Source organism: Staurois parvus, unplaced genomic scaffold (genome assembly GCF_062004578.1).
Source record: "Staurois parvus isolate SC_StPar_1 unplaced genomic scaffold, SC_StPar_1.0 ptg000021l, whole genome shotgun sequence".
Lineage (NCBI taxonomy): Eukaryota > Metazoa > Chordata > Amphibia > Anura > Ranidae > Staurois > Staurois parvus.
Genome location: NW_028317817.1, coordinates 5,500,419 through 5,521,707, shown reverse-complemented (window position 1 = coordinate 5,521,707; position 21,289 = coordinate 5,500,419). Strand labels below are relative to the sequence as shown.

Sequence of the window (21,289 nt, the reverse complement as noted above, 5' to 3'; positions counted from 1 at the left end):
TTGTCAATTGAATAGCTTCTACTCCTTTGGTGAATCAACTCCATTAGGTCAATTTAAAAATGAATGCATTAACAGCACAGCATAAAACTTCATAAACATATGATTTCTCCTTGATATTAAAGTATATAAAGGCAACAGGACACAAGATAACTAGTGGAAGCTGTTTGAAAAATATATGTTTTTGCTATCCCCTTATTTTTCACAAAATCAGAGGTCCTTTTTATAAGCCAGAGGGTATAATGCAGGGGAGGACTGACCATCCGAGCACTCGGGTACTGCCTGAGGGCCCGGGGTCAGTAGGGGGCCAATGAAATGTCCCTGGTACCTTTTTAATAGGCTTTTTTGAGTGTGGGCAAGGACACAGGGGCCCCATGATCCCCTATTGCCCGGGGGCCCCATGAGTTGTCAGTCCGCCCCTGGTATAATGGTAGAATAAGGGGCAATAAACTGCACTTAGTGAAGAATGTTATGATATACAGAGAATTTTAAGTAGATTTTAAAATAAACATAGTAGTGAACATATTCAGTTTTGCAAAAAAGAGATAACCGTAAACATATTTTATAAAATATAGTTTGGACAGCATACTATTTAAACTTGAAAGCTGTCAACAAAAAACAGCCAAAGTTGAAATTTTGAAGTAACTCTGGAAATGTCAACGATAGATTATAAACTCACTTTTATATAAAAGTGTTTATGATTGGAAATGATTGGGAATATAAAAGATGTGTATTAAGAATTGGATGTGCTTATTTAAAAGCTTTGTAAGGTTTTTGAACAGAATAGTTTATCATCTGGTAACTCACATCAACATGGAACCAAAGTTTATGCCTCTCACAGATGTCTGCTATATCATCCAGAGGATCGAATGCACCTAACACAGTAGTACCAGACGTGCCAATGACAAGGAATGGCGCAGCTCCCTGTAAAAACAAACAGAGACAAAAGTTACACATTTTGTATGGATCTTTTATTCTGTTTTAGATTTTGGCATTTTCAATCATATTTGGTAGTACAATCCCTTTTAACAATTGCACAGCATCAAGTGTAATTCATGTTTTTTTTTTTTTACAAACATGTTATATAGTACTTACCTGCTCTGTTCAGTGGTGTTGCACAGAGCAGCCCTGATTCCCCTCTGCCTGGGTCCCTGCTGGCATTCATGGCTTCCCTCCCTTGATGAGTGCCCCCATAACAAGCTGCCTACTCTGGGAGCACTTGTGCATGCTCGTGCCCGAGCTGGCTCTGTGTGGCTATAGGCCCCCTGCTCCCTCCTCACTGGCTATGATTGACAGCAGTGGGAGAAAACCGTTCCTGCTGCTGTGTCTGAGCCAATGAGGAGGGAAAGACCCTAGAGAGCTTCTGCTTTCATGCACATCACTGGATTGAGATATGGCTCCGGTATGTATGTTTGGTGGGGGGGGGGGGGAGCTGCATGCAGAAAGTTTTTTACCTTCATACATAGTATGCATGAAGGTAAAACAACTTCTGCCTTTACAACCTCTTTAAATTATTGTGAAAAAAAGTAAAAATATATCTTCTGCAAGTCTATCTATCTATCTATCTATCTATCTATCTATCTATCTATCTATCTATCTATCTATCTATCTATCTATCCCTGTCAGAGAAACCTGTAAAGAGACAAATACAAGGTATGAATACTGGATGCTTTTCTGTCTCAGGTCCAGTGCTTCCTGAGTTTCTGACCCCCACAAAATATGTAGATTAGATCTTTAAAACAAATTAGAAATTTCTGATCTGCATACCTGTTCCAGGTATGTGTTTCAGAAAGTAATAAAGGCTTTGAGTCATCATGACATACAGGCAATTAGCATTTTTAGGAAGAGGTCAAAAATGGTAATCCCCATAATCTCTAAATGTCTCTTTCAATATTAAAATAGAACCATATTTAACACATATTTAAAACATTGATATATTTTTAAAGTGAGTGTATGGCTATGGACATTTCAATGACTTGACAGTTTTTCAGCTGTCGTAAGTAAATGAAGCATGTACTCTAGGAGGGGCAGCAGGATGAGCTAAAGTTGTTGAGAAACTACTAGAAGCAATTTCTGTGCCTTTGCTATGAATTTTAAAAATGAATTGCTCCACAGTGCTCATAGCTAGAGAGGTCATTGAGGGCTTGTTTCACCTTAAAAGGTGGGATGTTAAGGTAGAGGTACCACATTCCATATTCATAACAACACTAATGTAAAGAGTAGAGAAATAGTGGACTTTTGAAGTACTGAACACAACTTCGTAAAATCATACCTTTTTGTTTAATAGCTCATTGAAACAATTGTAAAAATAGTACTTATTCCCTTGACCAACCTCTATTGGCTATCTCTAAATATATACAAAATATATTAATATGTATAAATATATACTAAATATATTTATCTATCTTTCCATTCTTCCAATTAATTATTTTTCCTTTAATCAATTAAAGTGTAATTTATGCCAATGAAGAGGTAGATTTTCTGGAAACAAGATGCTGCACGTTTACTGGTGTGTTTGGGGTCGTTGTCTTGTTGGAACACCCATTTCAAGGGCATTTCCTCTTCAGCATAAGACAGCATGACCTCTTCAAGTATTCTGATGTATTCAAACTGATCCGTGATCCCTGGTATGCGATAAATAGGCCCAACACTGTAGTATGAGAAACATCCCCATATCGTGATGCTTGCGCAACCATGCTTCACTGTCTTCACAGTGTACTGTGGCTTGAATTCAGTGTTTGGGGGTCATCTGACCAACTGTCTCCGGCCACTAGACCCAAAAAGAACAATCTTACTTTCATCAGTCCACAAAATGTTGCGCCATTTCTCTTTAGGCCAGTCAATGTGCTCTTTGGCAAATTGTAACCTCTTCAGCACACGTCTTTTTTTCAACAGTGGGACTTTGCGGGGGCTTCTTGCAGATAGCTTGGCTTCACATAGGCGTCTTCTAATTGTAACAGTACTCACAGGTAACTTTACACCTTCTTTGATCTTCCTGGAGCTGATTGTTGGCTGAGTCCTTGCCATTTTGGCTATTCTTCTATCCATTTGAATGTTCGTTTTTTGCTTTCTTCCACATCTTTCAGGTTTTGGTTGCCATTTTAAAGCATTTGCGATCATTTTAGCTGAGCAGCCTATCATTTTCTGCACTTCTTTATATTTTCCCCTCTCCAATCAACTTTTTAATCAAGGTACGCTGTTCTTCTGAACAATGTCTGGAACGACCCATTTTCTTCAGAATTTCAGAGAGAAATGCACTGTAACCAGCATGTACAACATTTGCTTCCTTCCTTCCTTAAATAAGGGCAATAATTGCCACCTGTTTTTCAAAGAATAAATGACCTCACTAATAGAACTCCACACTGCTATTATTTTGAACATTCCCCTTTCAATTAGTGATTCAATTACACAGAATCAGCAGCATGCAAGTCATGACTGTTGGATCTGTTGGATTTCTATTACTCTATTACTCTACTACACCTGCTAGTAAATTATTTGCCATGTAGAAATATCATTTCTACCAAAAACAGTGATTGATCAGGTTAGTGATGTCTGACTAGTATTATTTTGAACACAACTGTATACTGCCATTTGTAAACACTATAACTTTCACGTAAACCAATTAATTTACACGTATTAGGACATTAGGATTTTTTTTAGCAAAGACATGTAGCAGAATACATTTTGGCCTAAATTTATGGTGAACTTAGATTTTTTACATTTTTTTACTGGACATGTTTAATAGCAAAAAGTCAAACATTTTGTTTTTTTATCAATATTGTCGGTCTTTTTTTCTTATAGCGCAAAAAATAAAAAACTCACAGGCGATCAAATACCAAAGAAAGCTCTAATTGTGGGGGAAAAAAAGGATATTAATTTCATTTGGGTGCAGCGTTGCATAACCACGCAATTGTCAGTTAAAGTAACGCAGCGCCGTAACTCAAAAAATGGCCTGGCCAGGAGAGGGGGGGGGGGGCTAAATCCTCTGGAGGGCAAGTGGTTAATAGAAGTTGCCTCCAAGTCGGATCCTCGTCTACATTGATGTGATTTGGATCTGACATTATAGGAAGGTTACCCAGACATTCCCTGTAAGTTGCTTCAGAGTTGCTTCGAGTCACTCCAAAGTAGTACTCAAGTTGCCTGGCAAGTCGCGCAACTTTTAGGAAGCAGTAGTGTGAACCGAGACTAAAGGGGCCTAACATGTAACAATGTACCTGTGAGCTAGGTGTTTTTACAATTGCTTTAATGCACTGCTATTTAAAACATATGATTTTATGCAATTGTGTTGGGTATTTCAAATATCTGCTATTTCACTATTAGCCTTGTTTCAATGATCATTAACTGCTTGTTAAGAATATGTAAATAAATGACTGTTTAAATTTATCCTAAGTAGTACTTAAGTCTGTCTTTATATTGTATTTTCATAATCCTTTGCACAGCAGGACTCATAAAATTAAGTTGTCAATATAACACAGAGAGCTTAGAAAAAGGAGGAGAAAGCTCTGGCATAACAATCAGTATTCTGCCACACTTCTACTATCCAGACATAGTCTGGGGCAGTTCCACAACCAAGCTGTAATATAGTGAGATTAGGGAAAACTATATATATATATATATATATATATGTGTGTATTTTTCTCCTTCCTGATTTTTTTTCTTGCAGATTTTAAATGATGGTTTAATTTATTAAGGGAAAAAATCTGTCCAACCCTGCCTGGCCCTATGTGAAAAAGTAATTGCCCCCTAAACCTAAAAACTGGTTGTGCCACCCTTGGGCATTAAGCAGTCGTGATAGCTGGCAATGAGTCTTCACATCACTGTGGAGTAAATTTGGCCTGCTCTTCTTTGCAGAATTGTTTTAGTTCAGCCACATTTGAGGTTTTTCCAGCATGAACAGAATAAATGGAGAAGGGGAGAGAGGCGCCCAGGGAACCAATATAGTGTAGTATGTCAATTAATTAAAAAGATCATTAAAATCATATAATATTGCACTCGAAACAGTGAAGTGTTTGCAGGCATGTCATTATGGCAGAAGTCCGCAACCGCAGGCAGATAGATGGTTTGATCCACTGGAAGCTGGATGGAGAGGTAGCTACTGGAGATGCAAAGAGGATGTGCACCTTAGAGAGTGGGATGCAAAGCCAGGAAAGTCGCAAAAAGTGCAAGAGCTTCAGCCGCTGTGTGTACTAGTGAATCAGTGAATCGGCAGAACTCTAGAACCGAAGCTTTGCTAGACTGTCGTGCAGGAAAGGATGAGCAGCCTGGTAACGCCACCGAGGGAGTGAGTGTGTGTGACTCTAGGGAACGCGTTTTTAGAAGAACAACAAACTTTCTTCATCAGTCTAACAAAATAGCCTACCTCTGGATATTAAATAGTGTGAGTTAATTGTTAATCCCTGCTGATCTGCATTCTGGCTGAAAATGGCATCAAGACACAGGAACTGTCATTCCAAAAAGACCAGATCAGCACAGCTAAGTACAAACAGACTTATATTGTTAAGCAGCAATTAAGCCATAAACAGTAGGAATAATTAATTATTAACGTCCCTCGCGGTTTGATTATGTCCATATTTCTGTGCTCAAAGCAGTACATTTTTTGCATGGAAATATGTTGTTTTTTTATTGTAGGCCTGTAATTTTTAGGAATAACTCACTGAAATCTGTCCGAACAAGAGTCTAGTAAACATCACAGGTAGGATAAAATTTGAAACACAACATCATAAATTATAATATAATAAATAATCATAAAAAAATAATAATATAATAATATTAATACTAATAATAAATGTAATTCAATAATGTAATCAAACCAAAAACACTGAAATTTGAAATATAGCGCCAAGTTCGCACATCACTGAGCTTAGTCGCAAAATCGTTTTCAGTGTCTGATGACGAATTTCCCCAAAAAAAGGTCTAAAACCGCTTTTAACCTAAAGGGACGCTTTTTGGATGTCATGGACATTTCTCAGTTTCCAGGCAGAAAGAACAGTCAAAATGCAGGCAGGGCACAGGACAAAGCACTAGGGACAAAATGTATGTGAAATGGTTTGATACAGTAATGTTTTACTATGTGATTTTAGTGTATTGAGTGAATGTCACTTTTAAAAATTTTGAATTTCCTGCCGGTTCCGTCCCCCATACTTACCTTATGTCCTGACGCTCGCAGGGAACAGAACCCAAAAGACGGATGCAGGCATCGGCCAGAGGAGATGGCCGGGGACGCTGCAGGGGGGACATCGTGGGAGCGCAAGACAAGGTAAGTGAAACAGGGATCCCGGGAACTCGGGGTTACCGCTTCTGGTACTGAACGTTACTAGGGAATACCGCCAGGGAGGGTAAGTGAACCTCTTTAAAGTCTATATTGAGATTATTATCATCATTCCTAAAATTGTATATATAATAAGAGAACACATAAAAATTACTATATATATATATATATATATATATATATATATATATATATATATATATATATATATGTGTGTGTGTGTGTATCTTAGATTGTAAGCTCTAATGAGTAGGGCCCTCTGAATCCTCCTGTATTAATTTGTTTTGTAATTGTATAGTCTGCCCTTATGTTGTAAAGCGCTGTGTAAACTGTTGGTGCTATATAAATCCTGTATAATAATTTTATATATATATATATATATATATATATATATATACTGTATATACACTGCTCAAAAAATTTCAAAGAACACTTCAGAAACACACCAGATCTCAATGGGGAAAAATATCATGCTGGATATCTATACTAATATGGACTGGGTAATGTGTTATGAATGTAAGGATGCCCCACCATTTGATGGAAATGAAGATTCTCAGCATATAGAGGACTGAATTCAAAGACACCTGGAAATCAAAGTGAAAAAATTATGTAACAGGCTAGGCCATTTTGCTGAAATTTCATTGCAGAAACTCAAAATGGTACTCAGTAGTTTGTATGGCCCCCACGTGCTTGTATGCATGCCTGACAACATTGGGGCATACTCCTAATAAGATGACAGATGGTGTCCTGGGGTATTTTCTCCAATATCTGGTCCAGGGCATCACTGAGCTCCTGCACAATCTGAGGTGCAACCCGGCGATGTCAGATGGACTAAAACATGATATCCCGCATGTGTTCTTTTGCATTTAGGTCAGAAGAGCGTAAGGACCATTTAATAGTATCAATTCCTTCATCCTCCAGGAACTGCCTGCATACTCTTGCCACATGAGGTCGGGCATTGTCGTGCACCAGGAGGAACCCAGGATCTACTGCACCAATGTAGGGTCTGACAATAGGTCCAAGGATTTCATCCCGATACCTAATGGCAGTCAGGGTGCCATTTTTTATCCTGCAGAGGTCTGTGCCTCCCTCCATGGCTATTCCTCCCCAGACCATCACTGACTCACTACCAAAATGGTCATGCTGAAAGATTTTACATTCTCCACGCCTTCTCCAGACCCCTTCACGTCTGTCACATGTGCTCATGGTGAAACTGCTGTCATCTGTCAAAAGCACAGGGTGCCAGTGGTGGACCTACCAATTCTGGTGTTCAATAGCAATTGCCAATAGAGCTCTATGGTTCCAGGCAGTGAGCAAAGGGTCCACTAGAGGACTTTGGGCCCTCAGGCCACCCTCATGAAATGTGTTTCTGATTGCTTGGTCAGAGACATTCACACCAGTGGCCTGCTGGAGGTCATTTTGTAGGGCTGTAGCAGTGCTCATCCTGTTCCTCCTTGCACAAAGGAGCAGATATTGGTCCTGCTGATGGGTTAGAGACCTTCTACGGCCCTGTTCAGCTCTCCTAGAGTAACTACCTGTCTCCTGGAATCTCCTCCATGCTCTTGAGACTGTGCTGGGAGACACCTCAAACCTCCTGGCAATGGCACGTAGTGATGTTCCATCCTGGAGGAGTTAGACTGCCTGTGCAACCTCTGTAGGGTCCAGGTATTGCCTTATGCTACCAGTAGTGAAACTGACTCGACCACTTTTTTTTCAGTTTGTAGATAATGGCTCTCACTGTGGTTCACTGGAGTCCCAAAGCCTTAGAAAAGACTTTTCCAAAGCCTTAACCCCTTGACGCCGACGTAACACAAATATGCGGCCTCACGGACCTGGGCTTTTTTCCGTGGGGCCGCATATTTGCGTACCTGTCTTTGTGCTGGGAGCGCGCCGCTCGGCGCGCTCCCAGCACCAAGACCGCGGTGTCACTGAGAGCCCCGGGTCCCGTTCTAACGATCGGGACCCGGGACTCCCGATTCCGGGTCACGTGATCGCTGTGATAGCCTCTGATTGGCTATCACAGTGATCAATCACTGTGCAGCCCGGCCCCCTTGTTTTCTCTCTCTCTATGAATGGAGAAGAGAGATACATTGTATCTCTCGAACTCCTGACACAGAGAGAGAAAAAAAAGTTTGTAAAAAAAAAAAAAAAAAGATAAATAAATATTAAAAAATAAAAGAAAAAATAAAGAAAAATACCTAGATCAAGGTTTGATCTAGTTCAGTACCAGGGTTAGTGTTTGGGTCAAGGTCAGGGTCAAAGGTCAGGGTCAAAGGTCAGGGTCAAGGGCAAAGGTCAGGGTCAAAGGTCAGGATTTAAAAAAAAAATTGGTATCAGTGTCAGTTAGTGTTAATGTCAATGTCAGTGACAGTGTGTTTTATATAAAAAAAAAAGACAAAAACAAAATGCGCACTGTTGTTTCTGGACTGTACTACGGGTACAAACAACAAATAACATACACATGTATGGTATCGCTGCGATCGTCAAGAACTGGAGAATGTATTTTGAGTTGTTCTTTGGTGGTAGGTTATAGTCGTAACAAGAAACACACAGTTAAATTTAAAAAAATGATTTTTTTTACTATTTTGGCCCAGTTTTCCTTTAATAATAAAAAAAAATTAGGAGCTATCCATGACCATTTACCACTAAATGAAAGCCCAATTTGTCCTGAAAAAAACAAGGTATAATCCACCTGGATGTACAAAGTAGTTGTGACGATATGTACGGTTTTACTAACACGTCAACGTTGCAGAATTGTGCTTAGGCATTTAGATTTGTTTTACCCTTAGGCGTGAAGGGGTTAAAAAAGACTTTGTAGCCCTTTCCAGACTGATTTATGGCAAGTACTTTTCTTATATGATCTTGAATTTCTTTAGAATGCAGAAAGATGTGTTGCTTTTTGTGATCTTTTAGAGTGCTTCATTTTGTCACACAGCTTCTGTTTTAGTGATTTCTTGATTCAACAGGTCTGGCAGTAATCAGGCCTGGGTGTGACAAGTGAAATTTAACTCATTCATAATTTAGCAGGGGTGGGTAATTACTTTTTCACACAGGGCCAGACAGGTTTGGAAAGCTGTTTTTCCATAATAAGTGCAATCATTATTTAAAAACTGCAGTTTGTATTCACTTGGGTTATGTTTGTTAAAATGTGTTTGATGATCTGAATAATTTAAGCGTGACAAATATGCAAAAAAAAATCAGGAGGGGGCAAATACCTTTTTGCAGCACTGTGTGTGTATATATATATATATATATATATATATATATATATACACACATACATATACAGTATACACATATATACAGTGCTTTGAAAAAGTATTCATACCCCTTGAAATTTTCCACATTTTGTCATGTTACAACCGAAAACATGAATGTATTTTATTGGGATTTTATGTAATAGACCAACACAAAGTGGCACATAATTGTGAAATGGAAGCAAAATGATGAATTGTTTTACATTTTTTTTACAAATAAATATCTGAAAAGTGTGGCGTGCATTTGTATTCTACCCCCCGAGTCAATACTTTGTAGAACCATCTTTTGCTGCAAGTCTTTTTGGGTATGTCTCTACCAGATTTGCACAGCTGGAAAGTGGAATTTGTGCCCATTCTTCTTTGCAAAATAGCTCAAGCTTTGTCATATTGGGGAGCATCTGTGAACAGCAATTTTCAAGTCTTGCCACAGATTCTCAATTGGATTTAGGTCTGGACTTTGACTGGGCCATTCTAACACATGAATATGCTTTGATCTAAACCATTCCAATGCAGCTCTGGCTGTATGTGTAGGGTTGTTGTCCTGCTGCAAGGTGTCTCAAGTCTTTTGCAAACCCTAACAAGTTTTCTTCTAAGATTGCTCTGTATTTGGCTCCATCCATCTTTCCATCAACTCTAACCAGCTTCCCTGTACCTGCTGAAGAAAAGCATCCACACAACATGATGCTGCCACCACCATGTTTCACAGTGGGGATGGTGTGTTTAGGGTGATGTGCAGCATTAGTTTTTCAGCACACATAGTGTTTTGCTTTTAGGCCAAAAGGTTCAGTTTTGGTTTCATCTGACTAAAATATCTTCCACGATTGCTGTGCCCCCCACATAGCTTTGTCTTGCCACTCTTCCATTAAGGCCAGATTGTGGAGTGCTTGACTAATACTTGCCCTGTGGACAGATTCTCTCACCTGAGCTGTGTATCTCTGCAGCTCCTCCAGAGCTACAATGGGCCTCTTGGCTGCTTCTTTTATTAATGATCTCCTTGCCCAGCCTGTCAGTTTAGGTGGACGGCCATGTCTTGGTAGGTTTGCAATTGTGCCATACTCTTTCCATTTTTGGATGATGGATTGAACAGTGCTCCATGAGATGTTCAAAGCTTGGAATATTTTTTTATAACCTATCCATGCTTTAAAATTCTACACAACTTTATCCCTGACCTGTCTGGTGTGTTGCTTGGCCTTCACGATGCTGTTTGTTCACTAATGTTCTCTAACAAACCTCTCAGGGCTTCACAGAACAGCTGTATTTATACTGAGATTAAATTACACACAGGTGGCTCTATTTACTAATTAGATAAATTCTGAAGGCAGTTGGTTCCACTAGATTTTAGTTAGGGGTATCCAGAGTAAAGGGGGCTGAATACAAATGCACGCCACACTTTCCAGATATTTATTTGTAAACATTTTTTAAAACCTTTTATCATTTTCCTTCCATTTCACAATTATGTGCCACTTTGTGTTGGTCTATCACATAAAATCCCAATATAATACATCTACGGTTTTGGTTGTGTCAAGGATCCCGGCCGTTCGGAGGTGCGCTAATGCGCAGATCGCCGACACGCACTAGCCGGCGAGCACTGAGACTTAGGCAATCGCGGCAGCGCATGCCTGTCACCAATGAGAGCACAGGGTGCCCTATTTAAACAAGCCCTGTGCATCTCCAAATCGCCTTATGGTCTTGTTCCTGTGTTCCTGATTGTCCTGTACTTCTGACTGCCTTGTTGCCGACCCAGCCTGATCCTGATACTGTTGTCCTCTCCTGCTGTGACCCTTGGCTCGTCCTGACCATTCTCTGCCTGATCCTATTGCCTGACTTTCTGTTGCTGAACCCGGCCTGTGACCTGATTATTCTTGCCTGCCGTTCTGTACTGTCTGCTCCACTGTTACCAACCCGGCCTGTCTGACCACGTTATACCTCTTCACATCTGGCTCTTACCTGCTATACGCCATTGGCGGCTGCCTTTACCACAGCTGGTGTTACTCGGGGGTCGCGACCTGGTCTCAGGCTGCTTCAAGTCCATCCCCACCATTAGGGGCTCTGGTGAACCAGCAGACTGAGGCTTAGACTCCGCACCCTGAGGGACTCCAGCCTGTGGGTCACTAGAGGCTACCGTCAGTCGGTTCGTGACAGGTTGTAACATGACAAAATGTGGAAAATTTCAAGGGGTATGAATACTTTTTCAAGGGACTGTAAATATATATATATATATACATATAAATATACATATTTATATATTGGCAGTGTGGTACCCTGCCAGGGTCTAAATGAGGATTATAACCCAGGATTCTCATCCAGGCAGGTTGAGGGGCTCCAGGGGGTTTGCCTAATGTAGAGGAAACTGGCTTTTCAGTTTCCTCATTGTTTTCTAAAATCTCTAGTCCAGGGTCCAGGGTTTGTGAACAGCCAGCACACTGATTACACAGGTGTGTGCAGGCCTCCACCCAAGAAAGACAGAACATCTTCTAGAGGTGTAAGAGAGACTGCATGTGCCTGCATCCTCCACCACTTGTAATATTTGGGGAGTTTAGCTTAGTGGTAGATGCATTTGCAAATGAGTTCACGCCAGTCAGAAACTATTTTTCAGGGCTTGGTAGCCCACTTTTATTAAAAGGTACCAGTCCCTCTGACCACCAGCTCTTCCAGGTACACAGCTTAGAGCTTCTCGGACACCCACAGCTTCTCTGGCCTAGTCCTCAGGCCGTTAACCATTTCTTGCAGACATTTATACTCCTGCTGCCACATGCAGCTTCTCTGACTCCTGTAGGAGACCTTCTGTCTCCCTTGGGGGAGCCCTTTTGATTCCTGGGCAACAACCTCCTGTCTGTTGGAGTGGAGCCCAGAACCATGGTTAGGCCTCTACAAAAAGGCCTGCACACACCTGTATAATCAGTGTGCTGGCTGTTCACAAACCCTGGACCAAGGACTGGAGATTTTAGAAAACAATGAAGAAACTGAAAAGCCAGTATTCTCTACATTAGGCAAACCCCCTGGAGCCCCTCAACCTGCCTGGATGAGAATCCTGGGTTATAATTCTCTAATTCTCATATAGACCCTGGCAGGGTACCGCACTGCCACTGTATAAAACAGTGTCTACAGGGGAATCACATCCCAAAGTCACATATACAAGAAGAAAGAACAACGCTTCAAAGGAGCTGGGACTTTAAAGGTGCAAAGTCATTCAATATCACACAGAGCTATAAGTAAAAACATCAATATTTATTACATAAAAACATTTAAAAAGTAAATTATTTTAAAATAAAGACATCTAAATGTTTGATAGTGACAGTGTACAGTTTCACATGTGATAGTTCCATGGGTGGAAAGAAAGAAAATTGCTCAATTTCCCCATTAACACAGTCAATGTTGATGAGGAAATGCCTCCCGTGGAGCTATTGTGTTCTGCCGGAAGAACACAACGATTACTGCTAGCAGTTATTGCCACCAGCAGTAATCACATACAAGTTTGACAGGCTGGTTGTACTGAAGTCGATTGATTGATTGATTGATTGATTGACTTCAGTACAACCAGCCTGCCCATAGATGGATTGAATCTTGGCCAGTTCATGCTGAACCAGCCAATATTAAATCCATATATGGTCAGTTTTACACTGCAGCATAGTCAGGTTGCTTACATGCAGTCCAGACACTGTATAATATTTGTGTCTATTGTCTCTCAAATAGTACTCTATTTTTTCTTTAAGATGGAAGCAGCCTTGGCCCTCCCTTTTATATTGCACCTAACCAAGCTGCTTACATACTGTTTACTATTGTCTCTCAGACCTTGGCCCTGCTTTATTTCTATCAATTTTCTACCTATTCAGGTGCTGGCATACTGCATGATTCCAGGCAGTAGCCAATTTCCATCCAAACACATACCTAAGGTCTATATTTTGAATATTTTGGGAATAATTGGGGACACAGAGAAGAGAGGGTGTTCAGGAAGTGTGGGGTTTTGAGGGTTATTTGTGCACTCTATTTTAACTCCAGTTTTATTAGAATTACACAACTTTTCTGCTACTTGCCAGTTGGCACAGAGGTGATGGCTTTAGCTTTATTTCTTTAAGAATACACTTCCCTATAGCTTTTAAATCTGTTATTGCAGCTACACTGGTCAAGACTTATTCATATTTATTACAGCCCAGGAGTTGCAGCCAAAACTACCTTAAAAATAATTTTTTCAAGTTGTACACATCTGTTGTATGTAAACCAAACACTAATGTAATAGTAAAAACAATCTGTTACACATTCAAAAAATGTGATGCTAAAATGTGGTGTCACTGATGCTGTCCATGAGGATCATTTTGTTTTTCAATACCACATTCAGTTTAAAGGCAATACATATAAATGAAAGGATAGGTGTTTCCCATGTCATGCATAGTATTTTTTAAAACTGTTAAATTTTTTTGCATTAGTGCACTTTCCCTATGGCACTGCCCAGTTCCCCAATTATTATATCCTTATTTAATGGATCTTTGCCTACAACCTTAAAATGGCCAGAACTTGTTATCACGATTTGGCCTCCCATGGGAATTAACAGCTTCCCGACCGCCCTATAGCAGAAATACTGCTGCAAGGCAGCATGGGTGCGCAAAATCACGTATATATAAATTTATGATGAAATTTGATTTTTTAAAATTTTTTTACTGGACATGTTTAATAGTAAAAAGTCAAAAATATTGTTTTTTTTCTCAAAATTGTCGGACTTTTTTTTTATAGCGCAAAAAATAAAAAAATGCACACCAAAAGAAATCTCAATTCGTGGGGGAAAAAAGGACATACATTTCATTTGGGTGCAGCGTTGCATGACTGCACAAGTATCAGCTAAAGTAACACAGCGCCTTAATGCAAAAAATGGCCTGGGTCAGGAAGGGGGGTAAATCCTTAGGTGGGCAAGTGGTTAAAGGGGGTTTGGATTCACATTCATGATTCATAAACATCACGAGTCCCCCACTAACTGATCCCAGACCCATTCTTCTCCACCCCCACTTTCAAGTCCCTTGATATGCTTATATATATATATATATATATATATATATAGGTTCAAGAGCCAAAATGAATGCAATGGGAGATAATGGACATCCCTACTATGTACCCCTTCCATTAGAAAAAGGCAAGGATAGAGATCTGTAGTACTGAATAGGAGCTGCAGGGGTGTAATAGAAAGCTGATAGCTATTTTAGAAAATCAGTATCTGTGGATAAGAGTAAGATTATTTGTGTGTGTTTGTGAGTAAAGTGCATCAAGTTGACTATTTTCCTAATATTATCACTAACTTACCTTTGGGGCATAAAGCCAGTTTGATAACAATGTAATACCGTAACTGTTCACGATGGGTGTTAAAGTCTTTGGACAATTATTTTTGTAAAAATGTTTAAATCGATATATTACACCATCATATCTCTCACCATTCACTTTTATGCTTCTAACAGGCGAGTATCAGGTATTTGAGGAAGACAGATCTTTGCAAAGAAATAGCTAATGCTTGATCCAAGGAAAATAATATAATTTAGTTAGTTGGAAATCTGTTAAGATTTTTCTAGTATTAATTGTACCCAGACTGGTTTTTGCAAGTGAGAAATCTGTTTTACTACTTTTGCATGAAAACTTTGCTTGGACCATTCCAATTTTATTCTGCACTATCTGTGTTTCATAAGCTGAAGTTTGTTCCAATCCTATCAAATTCATGTAAATTCAGGAAGAGTGGAATACAGTTGTGACCAAAATTATTCAACCCCCACTGAAATTGAGTGTTTTGGCCAGTTTGACATTGCTTTTGATCATTCAGTCATCTTGCTTACATTTACATTAAAGAGGCACTTGTAGGTCAGACAAATATAACATAACAGTTATAATGAAATAACCACAAATGTCTTTTCTGTGCTCACAGCATTATCAGTTTTATTCAACCCCCAAGTGACATTCAATCTTAGTACTTAGTACAGCATCCTTTTACAGTTATAACAGCTTTTAAACGTGAAGCATAGCTTGACACAAGTGTCTTGCAGCGATCTACGGGTATCTTCGCCCATTCTTCATGGGCAAAGGCCTCCAGTTCAGTCACATTCTTAGGCTTGCGCACTGCAACTGCTTTCTTTAAGTCCCACCAGAGGTTCTCAATCGGATTTAAGTCTGGTGACTGCGATGGCCACTCCAAAATGTTCCAGCCTTTCCTCTGCAACCATGCTCTAGTGGACTTGGAGGTATGCTTGGGATCATTGTCCTGTTGAAAGGTCCAACGTCTCCCAAGCCTCAGGTGTGTGACGGACTGCATCACGTTTCCATCCAATATCTCCTGGTACTGAAGAGAATTCATGGTACCTTGCACACGCTGAAGCTTCCCTGTACCTGCAGAAGCAAAACAGCCCCAAAGCATGATTGACCCTCCACCATGCTTCACAGTAGGCAAGGTGTTCTTTTCATCATAGGCCTTGTTCTTCCTCCTCCAAACATAGCGTTGATCCATGGGCCCAAACAGTTCTAATTTTGTTTCATCAGTCCACAGAACACTATCCCACAACTTTTGTGGTTTGTCCACATGGCTTTTGGCATACTGCAGTCGACTCTTCTTATTCTTTGGAGACAGCAAGGGGGTACGCCTGGGAGTTCTGGCACGGAGGCCTTCATTACGCAGTGTGCGTCTTATTGTCTGGGCTGAAACTTCTGTACCCACATCTGACAAATCTTTTCTCAGTTCCTCAGCAGTCACACGGGGACTTCTCTCCACTCTACGCTTCAGGTAGCGCACAGCAGTCGAAGTCAGCATCTTCTTTCTGCCACGACCAGGTAGCGTTTCAACAGTGCCCTTTGCCTTGAATTTGCGAATGATGCTTCCTAAGGTGTCTCTTGGTATGTTTAACATCTTTGCAATCTTCTTATAGCCATTGCCCTTCCTGTGAAGAGAAATCACCTCTTCTCTTGTCTTCCTGGACCATTCTCTTGCCTTCACCATGTTTGTAACCACACCAGTAAATGTCTAGAAGGAGCTGAGTATCACAGTCATTTTAAAGCTGCCTAATTGGTGCTTATTATGCTTGATTGCTGCTCGGTGACATCCACAGGTGTTTTCAATACCTGATGGAAAGCACCTGTATGAACCTCTGTTCTTCAGAGTGGTAGTCTTTAAGGGGTTGAATAATTGTGGCAATGAAGAAACCACATAAGAACCATTTACTACTGTATTACATAAACAATTGATGTCATTTTAGTTGCATTTGGGTAGTTACAACGTCCTTGTAGGATTTGATTCTGAATACAATTCCAAATGTACACTATAGTCCCTAAACCCCTTTACAGCATTGGGGGTTGAATAATTTTGGTCACAACTGTATGAATGTTTTAGAGGCATGGGACAGATCATGCTCTAGTCTATTGATGTGTGCATCTCATTCTTTCTTCCTCAGTGGGGAAAGCTGAAAAATTTGGCCCTTAATAACTGCTTCATAGGTCTTCCAAACAAAACAATATCTACTGTGTGGGTATTGAGAAGAAAATATTCATTACTTTTCATCTTAATATTTTCTAAAATATTTGTTACAGACAAAGGGGAATTGTTACGCACCCACATGGGCTTATCAATCATCGTGCAACATAAAAATCACGATCAGATCATGATCTGGGCAAGACATTGAAAGGATCTGGGCAGATGAGACATCATGAGACATTTTATACACAAAGCAATGATCTAGAGTGAAATTTTTAGGGTGGGAATAATGTGTAAAATCCTTGGATAGGGGATGAAGGACTCTCCAGGGGTCAACTAGATTACATTGGAATAGGAATTTGTGACTTTTTTTGAATAGTTTGTACTGCATCCTGGGAAAAGGGATGATTTGACTAATTTAGGGTTAATGGTCAAATTAGAGTCACTACATAAAAAGACTGTTCCTTTTTGGTGTTGTTCAACAAGGGAAAGATCATGATACAAGAAGCACATCTGTTGAAAATGGGAGTATAATAGACATGTATGGTAAGATCAAATTCTAAATGCTTGTACTGTAGCTATTGGCGTCATATTGGGTCGGCAATCTGTTTTGTGTAGTTTTTGTTCCAAAGGCAATCAACACTCTACTTGGCTTGGTCTGAGCCATTGCTTGGAAAATGTGGAAAAAAGCATGAAAATATTGGATGCAGAAACACAGCATCTATGAGGTGGGAATACAAACATTTGTATACTTTAGCGTTAAACGCAATGTTTTTCAAGAAAATTAAAGAGGAAAAATACCCTATGTCTAACTGTCTTAAACATGTTCTCTCCCTCCTCCTCCTCCTACCTATTTTGCCTAATCTGTTTAAAAAAAAGAGTTGTGTACTAACTAGTTTTAATCCTCCAGTCCAATTACACAATTCTGAAGCTCTGGCTAAGGGAGCTCTTGACAAGGACTGAGCTGTGACATTACCCATAGGCTTCCATGGGCTTTGGATTTGAACTAAGACCCATTTGTTGGTGCAGCAAACTTCTCTAAGTGCAATGCTGGTGATGTGGCAGTGATGTGAGGCTCACTGTTGGTACTCTTAGCAGCCATTTCCCCATTCAGAGTGCAGCTCGATCTTTAGCCATTCTGGTCCATCTCATGCATGCACTCCCCATTCACTTTATTTTAGTAATGTAAGCATATTATAAGTGATCAGTACTGCAAAGGTGTGTGAACTTATCCCATTAAAGTGTCACTAAAGGAAACATGTTTTCTTTAGTTGTGGATAGAGTGGATAGAGATTAATTAGTTTTAATTCTGTTTGTGCCACCATTAGGGAAATGTACCCTCTCTACTTGTCATGTTTACCATTATCATCAAAAGTGAAAGTAAAAGAAAATCCTAAATTTTGGGTTGACACCATAACAGTAATAGAAGGGAGATCTTCCAATGGATAAACTAGTTCTGGTGACACTGGTGACTCTTTGCTTACCTTGGAGGGATTTCCTCTCATTTCCTGTTTTGGCTATGTGACAGGAAATCTCCCGGATGGGACAAAGATGACAAAATAAACTGATAGAGGTTATACCCTCCCCTACTCTATCCAAAATTTAAAAAAAAGATTTGCCTTTAGTGACACTTTAAATACTTGTATATCTAAGCATAACAGCTTCCATGGCTCATCTGATTCTTTCAGTGTCTTACCTGCATCTATTCAGCCAGAAGATCTGTATACTTTGTGCAATTAAATATTGGGATTGCTCCCCTGCTACTGTACTCTCAATGTATCTAAAAGTGTCCTACAGCCATTATGCCAGTAGGAAACATATTATCTAAACCCCATGCTGGGGTTGATTTAATAAAAGACTAGAAGCTGTTCATCTTGCAAAGAGGTTGTTCACTTTGCAAATGTATGTTCATTTAGTTAGCTTAGCTAATATGCTAAAGTTGGGTTCACATTAACCACATGCCGCCCAGCCACCGCATATAAATGGTGGCAGGGCGGCGCTTGTAGGAAAGAGCACGTTTTAAAACGGCTGCCTTCAAAACAGGTAGGGGGGCGCGCGAGGCGCGTGCCCGCCCTGCCTGTGCCGCGGGTGTCAGCAGCGGGTCTACGCTGCCGGGTCACGGTTGGTTTTTACCGGCCGTTTTCCCGCGATGAGCGATAATCACTGACACAGAGCAGGGCTGCATTGTTTACACACAGCCTGCTCTGTGACAGTTCACCGACAAGCTGCAGAGGGAGAGAAGAGTTTCTCTCCCTCGATCAGCTCCCCCTTCCCTCCCTCCCCCCGTCCAGTACACACCCCCGCCCCCTAGTAAAACACTCCCCTTACACAGCAAATTCTAAAAATGTTAACCCCTTCCTCCCCAGTGACATTAGTACAGTTTCAGTGTTTTTTTTCACTGATCACTGTATTGGTGTCACTGGGGATGTCAGTGACCCCAAGTCAGTTCCCCCTCAGTGTCAAAATGTCCACCGCAGTCCTGCCATAAGTCGCTGGTCGCCGCCATATGTCGCTGATTGCCGCTATATGTCGCTGATCGGCGCCATTATTAGTATAAATAAAAATTAAAAATCCCAGTATCTTTCCCGCCATTTGTAAACGCTATAACTTTCACGTAAACCAATTAATTTACACGTATTGGGTTTTTTTTTTAGCAAAGACATGTCGCAGAATGCATTTTGGCAGAAATTTATGACTAAATTTGATTTTTGCATTTTTTTTTTTTACTGGACATGTTTTATAGCAAAAAGTCCAAAATATTGTTTTTTTTCCTCAAAATTGTCAGCCTTTTTTTTATAGCGCAAAAAATAAAAACCGCACGATCAAATACCACCAAAAGAAAGCTCAATTTGTGGGAAAAAAAAGGATGTAAATTTCATTTATGTACCGTATTGCATGACTGCGCAATTGTCCATTAAACTAGCGCAGCGCTGTATAGCAGAAAAATGGCGTAAATTGCAGTATTTATACCATAGTTTGTAGACGCTATAACTTCCACACAAAGCAATCAATATACACTTATTTGGATTTTTTTTACCAAAAACATGGAGCAGAATACATTTTGGCCAAAATTTATAACCAACTTTGAGTTTACTATATATTTTATATAGCAGAAAGTAAAAAATATTGTTTTGCTTCAAAATTTTTGGCCTTTTTTTGTTTATAGCGTGAAAAATAAAAAGCGCACAGGTAATCAAATTACACCGAAAGAAAGCTCTATTTGTGTGAAAAAAAAGACGTAAATTTCGTTTGGGTGCAGCATTGCATGACCGCGCAATTATCAGTTGAATTAGTGCAGCGCCGAGTAGCAAAAAGAGGCCTGGTCATTAAGGGGGGTAAATCCTCTGGAGGTCAAGTGGTTAAATACCCAATCATTTTTCAGGGATTAAAATAACAATTTTAGCTTGCAAATGATTGGATGATTAGAGTGAATTTGTCGTATTCACAAAGCTAAATATCATTCACCTTGTAAAATGAAAATACACTTTACAGATGGCACATACTATAATCCTTCAGTAAATCAGTCAAGGTTTTTTTTTTCAACACAATTAATTAGAAATGCTTGATTAATATTTTTTACACCCCTCTAGCTTCCTGTCTGGCCGTTACATATGAGCTGCCAGGTGGGAGCTTTTCCGATGCGGGTGGACATACCCATACATCCCCCCACTCATGCTCCTTGTGCGCATTCTCTAGGGCACACAGGTGCACAATTTGTGATTTCTGTGTCCTTCAAAATTGCCACTGTACCATGTGATCTTTGTGGTCAATCATAGTGATCACACATGTAAACAAAGGCTGCAAGCCAGCAGCCTTTGATCCATTTCCTTTCACAGTAATTAGCTGTGAGAGAGAATTGACTGCTTACTACAGTCACCATGACCCCCGAGTGGTACAGTGTCACCCTGGTAACCCTGTGCTGCTCTCACTATTGATTGGAGCCATTGCCTCTGAGCAAAAGCCACAGCAGTTCAAGGTCACAATAGTGACACTGTACTGCTCTGGTGACAGTAAAAAAAAAGTATATATATATATATATATATATATATATATATATATATACACATTTTTTTTTTTTTACATACTCTCTATGGTGACATTGTACTGCAGTGGTAGTGGTCATGTACAATGGACACTGTATGTCATTATGGCCAACCAATTTTTCTGGTCACCACCATATCAGTACAATGGAACCATAGTGATACTGCACTTGCTCTGGTGACAGTAGACAGTAGCTGGCTACACTGACAATACAGTGTCTTCAGAGAAGCCAGCCATTGTATATGATCACCATCACAGTAATACAATGTCATAAGACCAGTGCAGCCAGTTACA

The 21,289-nt window shown here is 40.0% G+C and overlaps 1 protein-coding gene across 1 annotated transcript in view; it reads right to left on the bottom strand.

Annotated features, from left to right (window-relative positions):
* The window catches only part of GADL1 (GAD like acidic amino acid decarboxylase 1), a 330,433-nt gene that overhangs the window by 144,190 nt on the left and 164,954 nt on the right, over positions 1-21,289 (bottom strand). Inside the window, exon 9 of the mRNA XM_089690797.1 lies at positions 805-921. Coding sequence (XP_089546923.1) covers positions 805-921 — 117 coding nt within the window. The remainder of the gene's footprint in view (positions 1-804; positions 922-21,289) is intronic.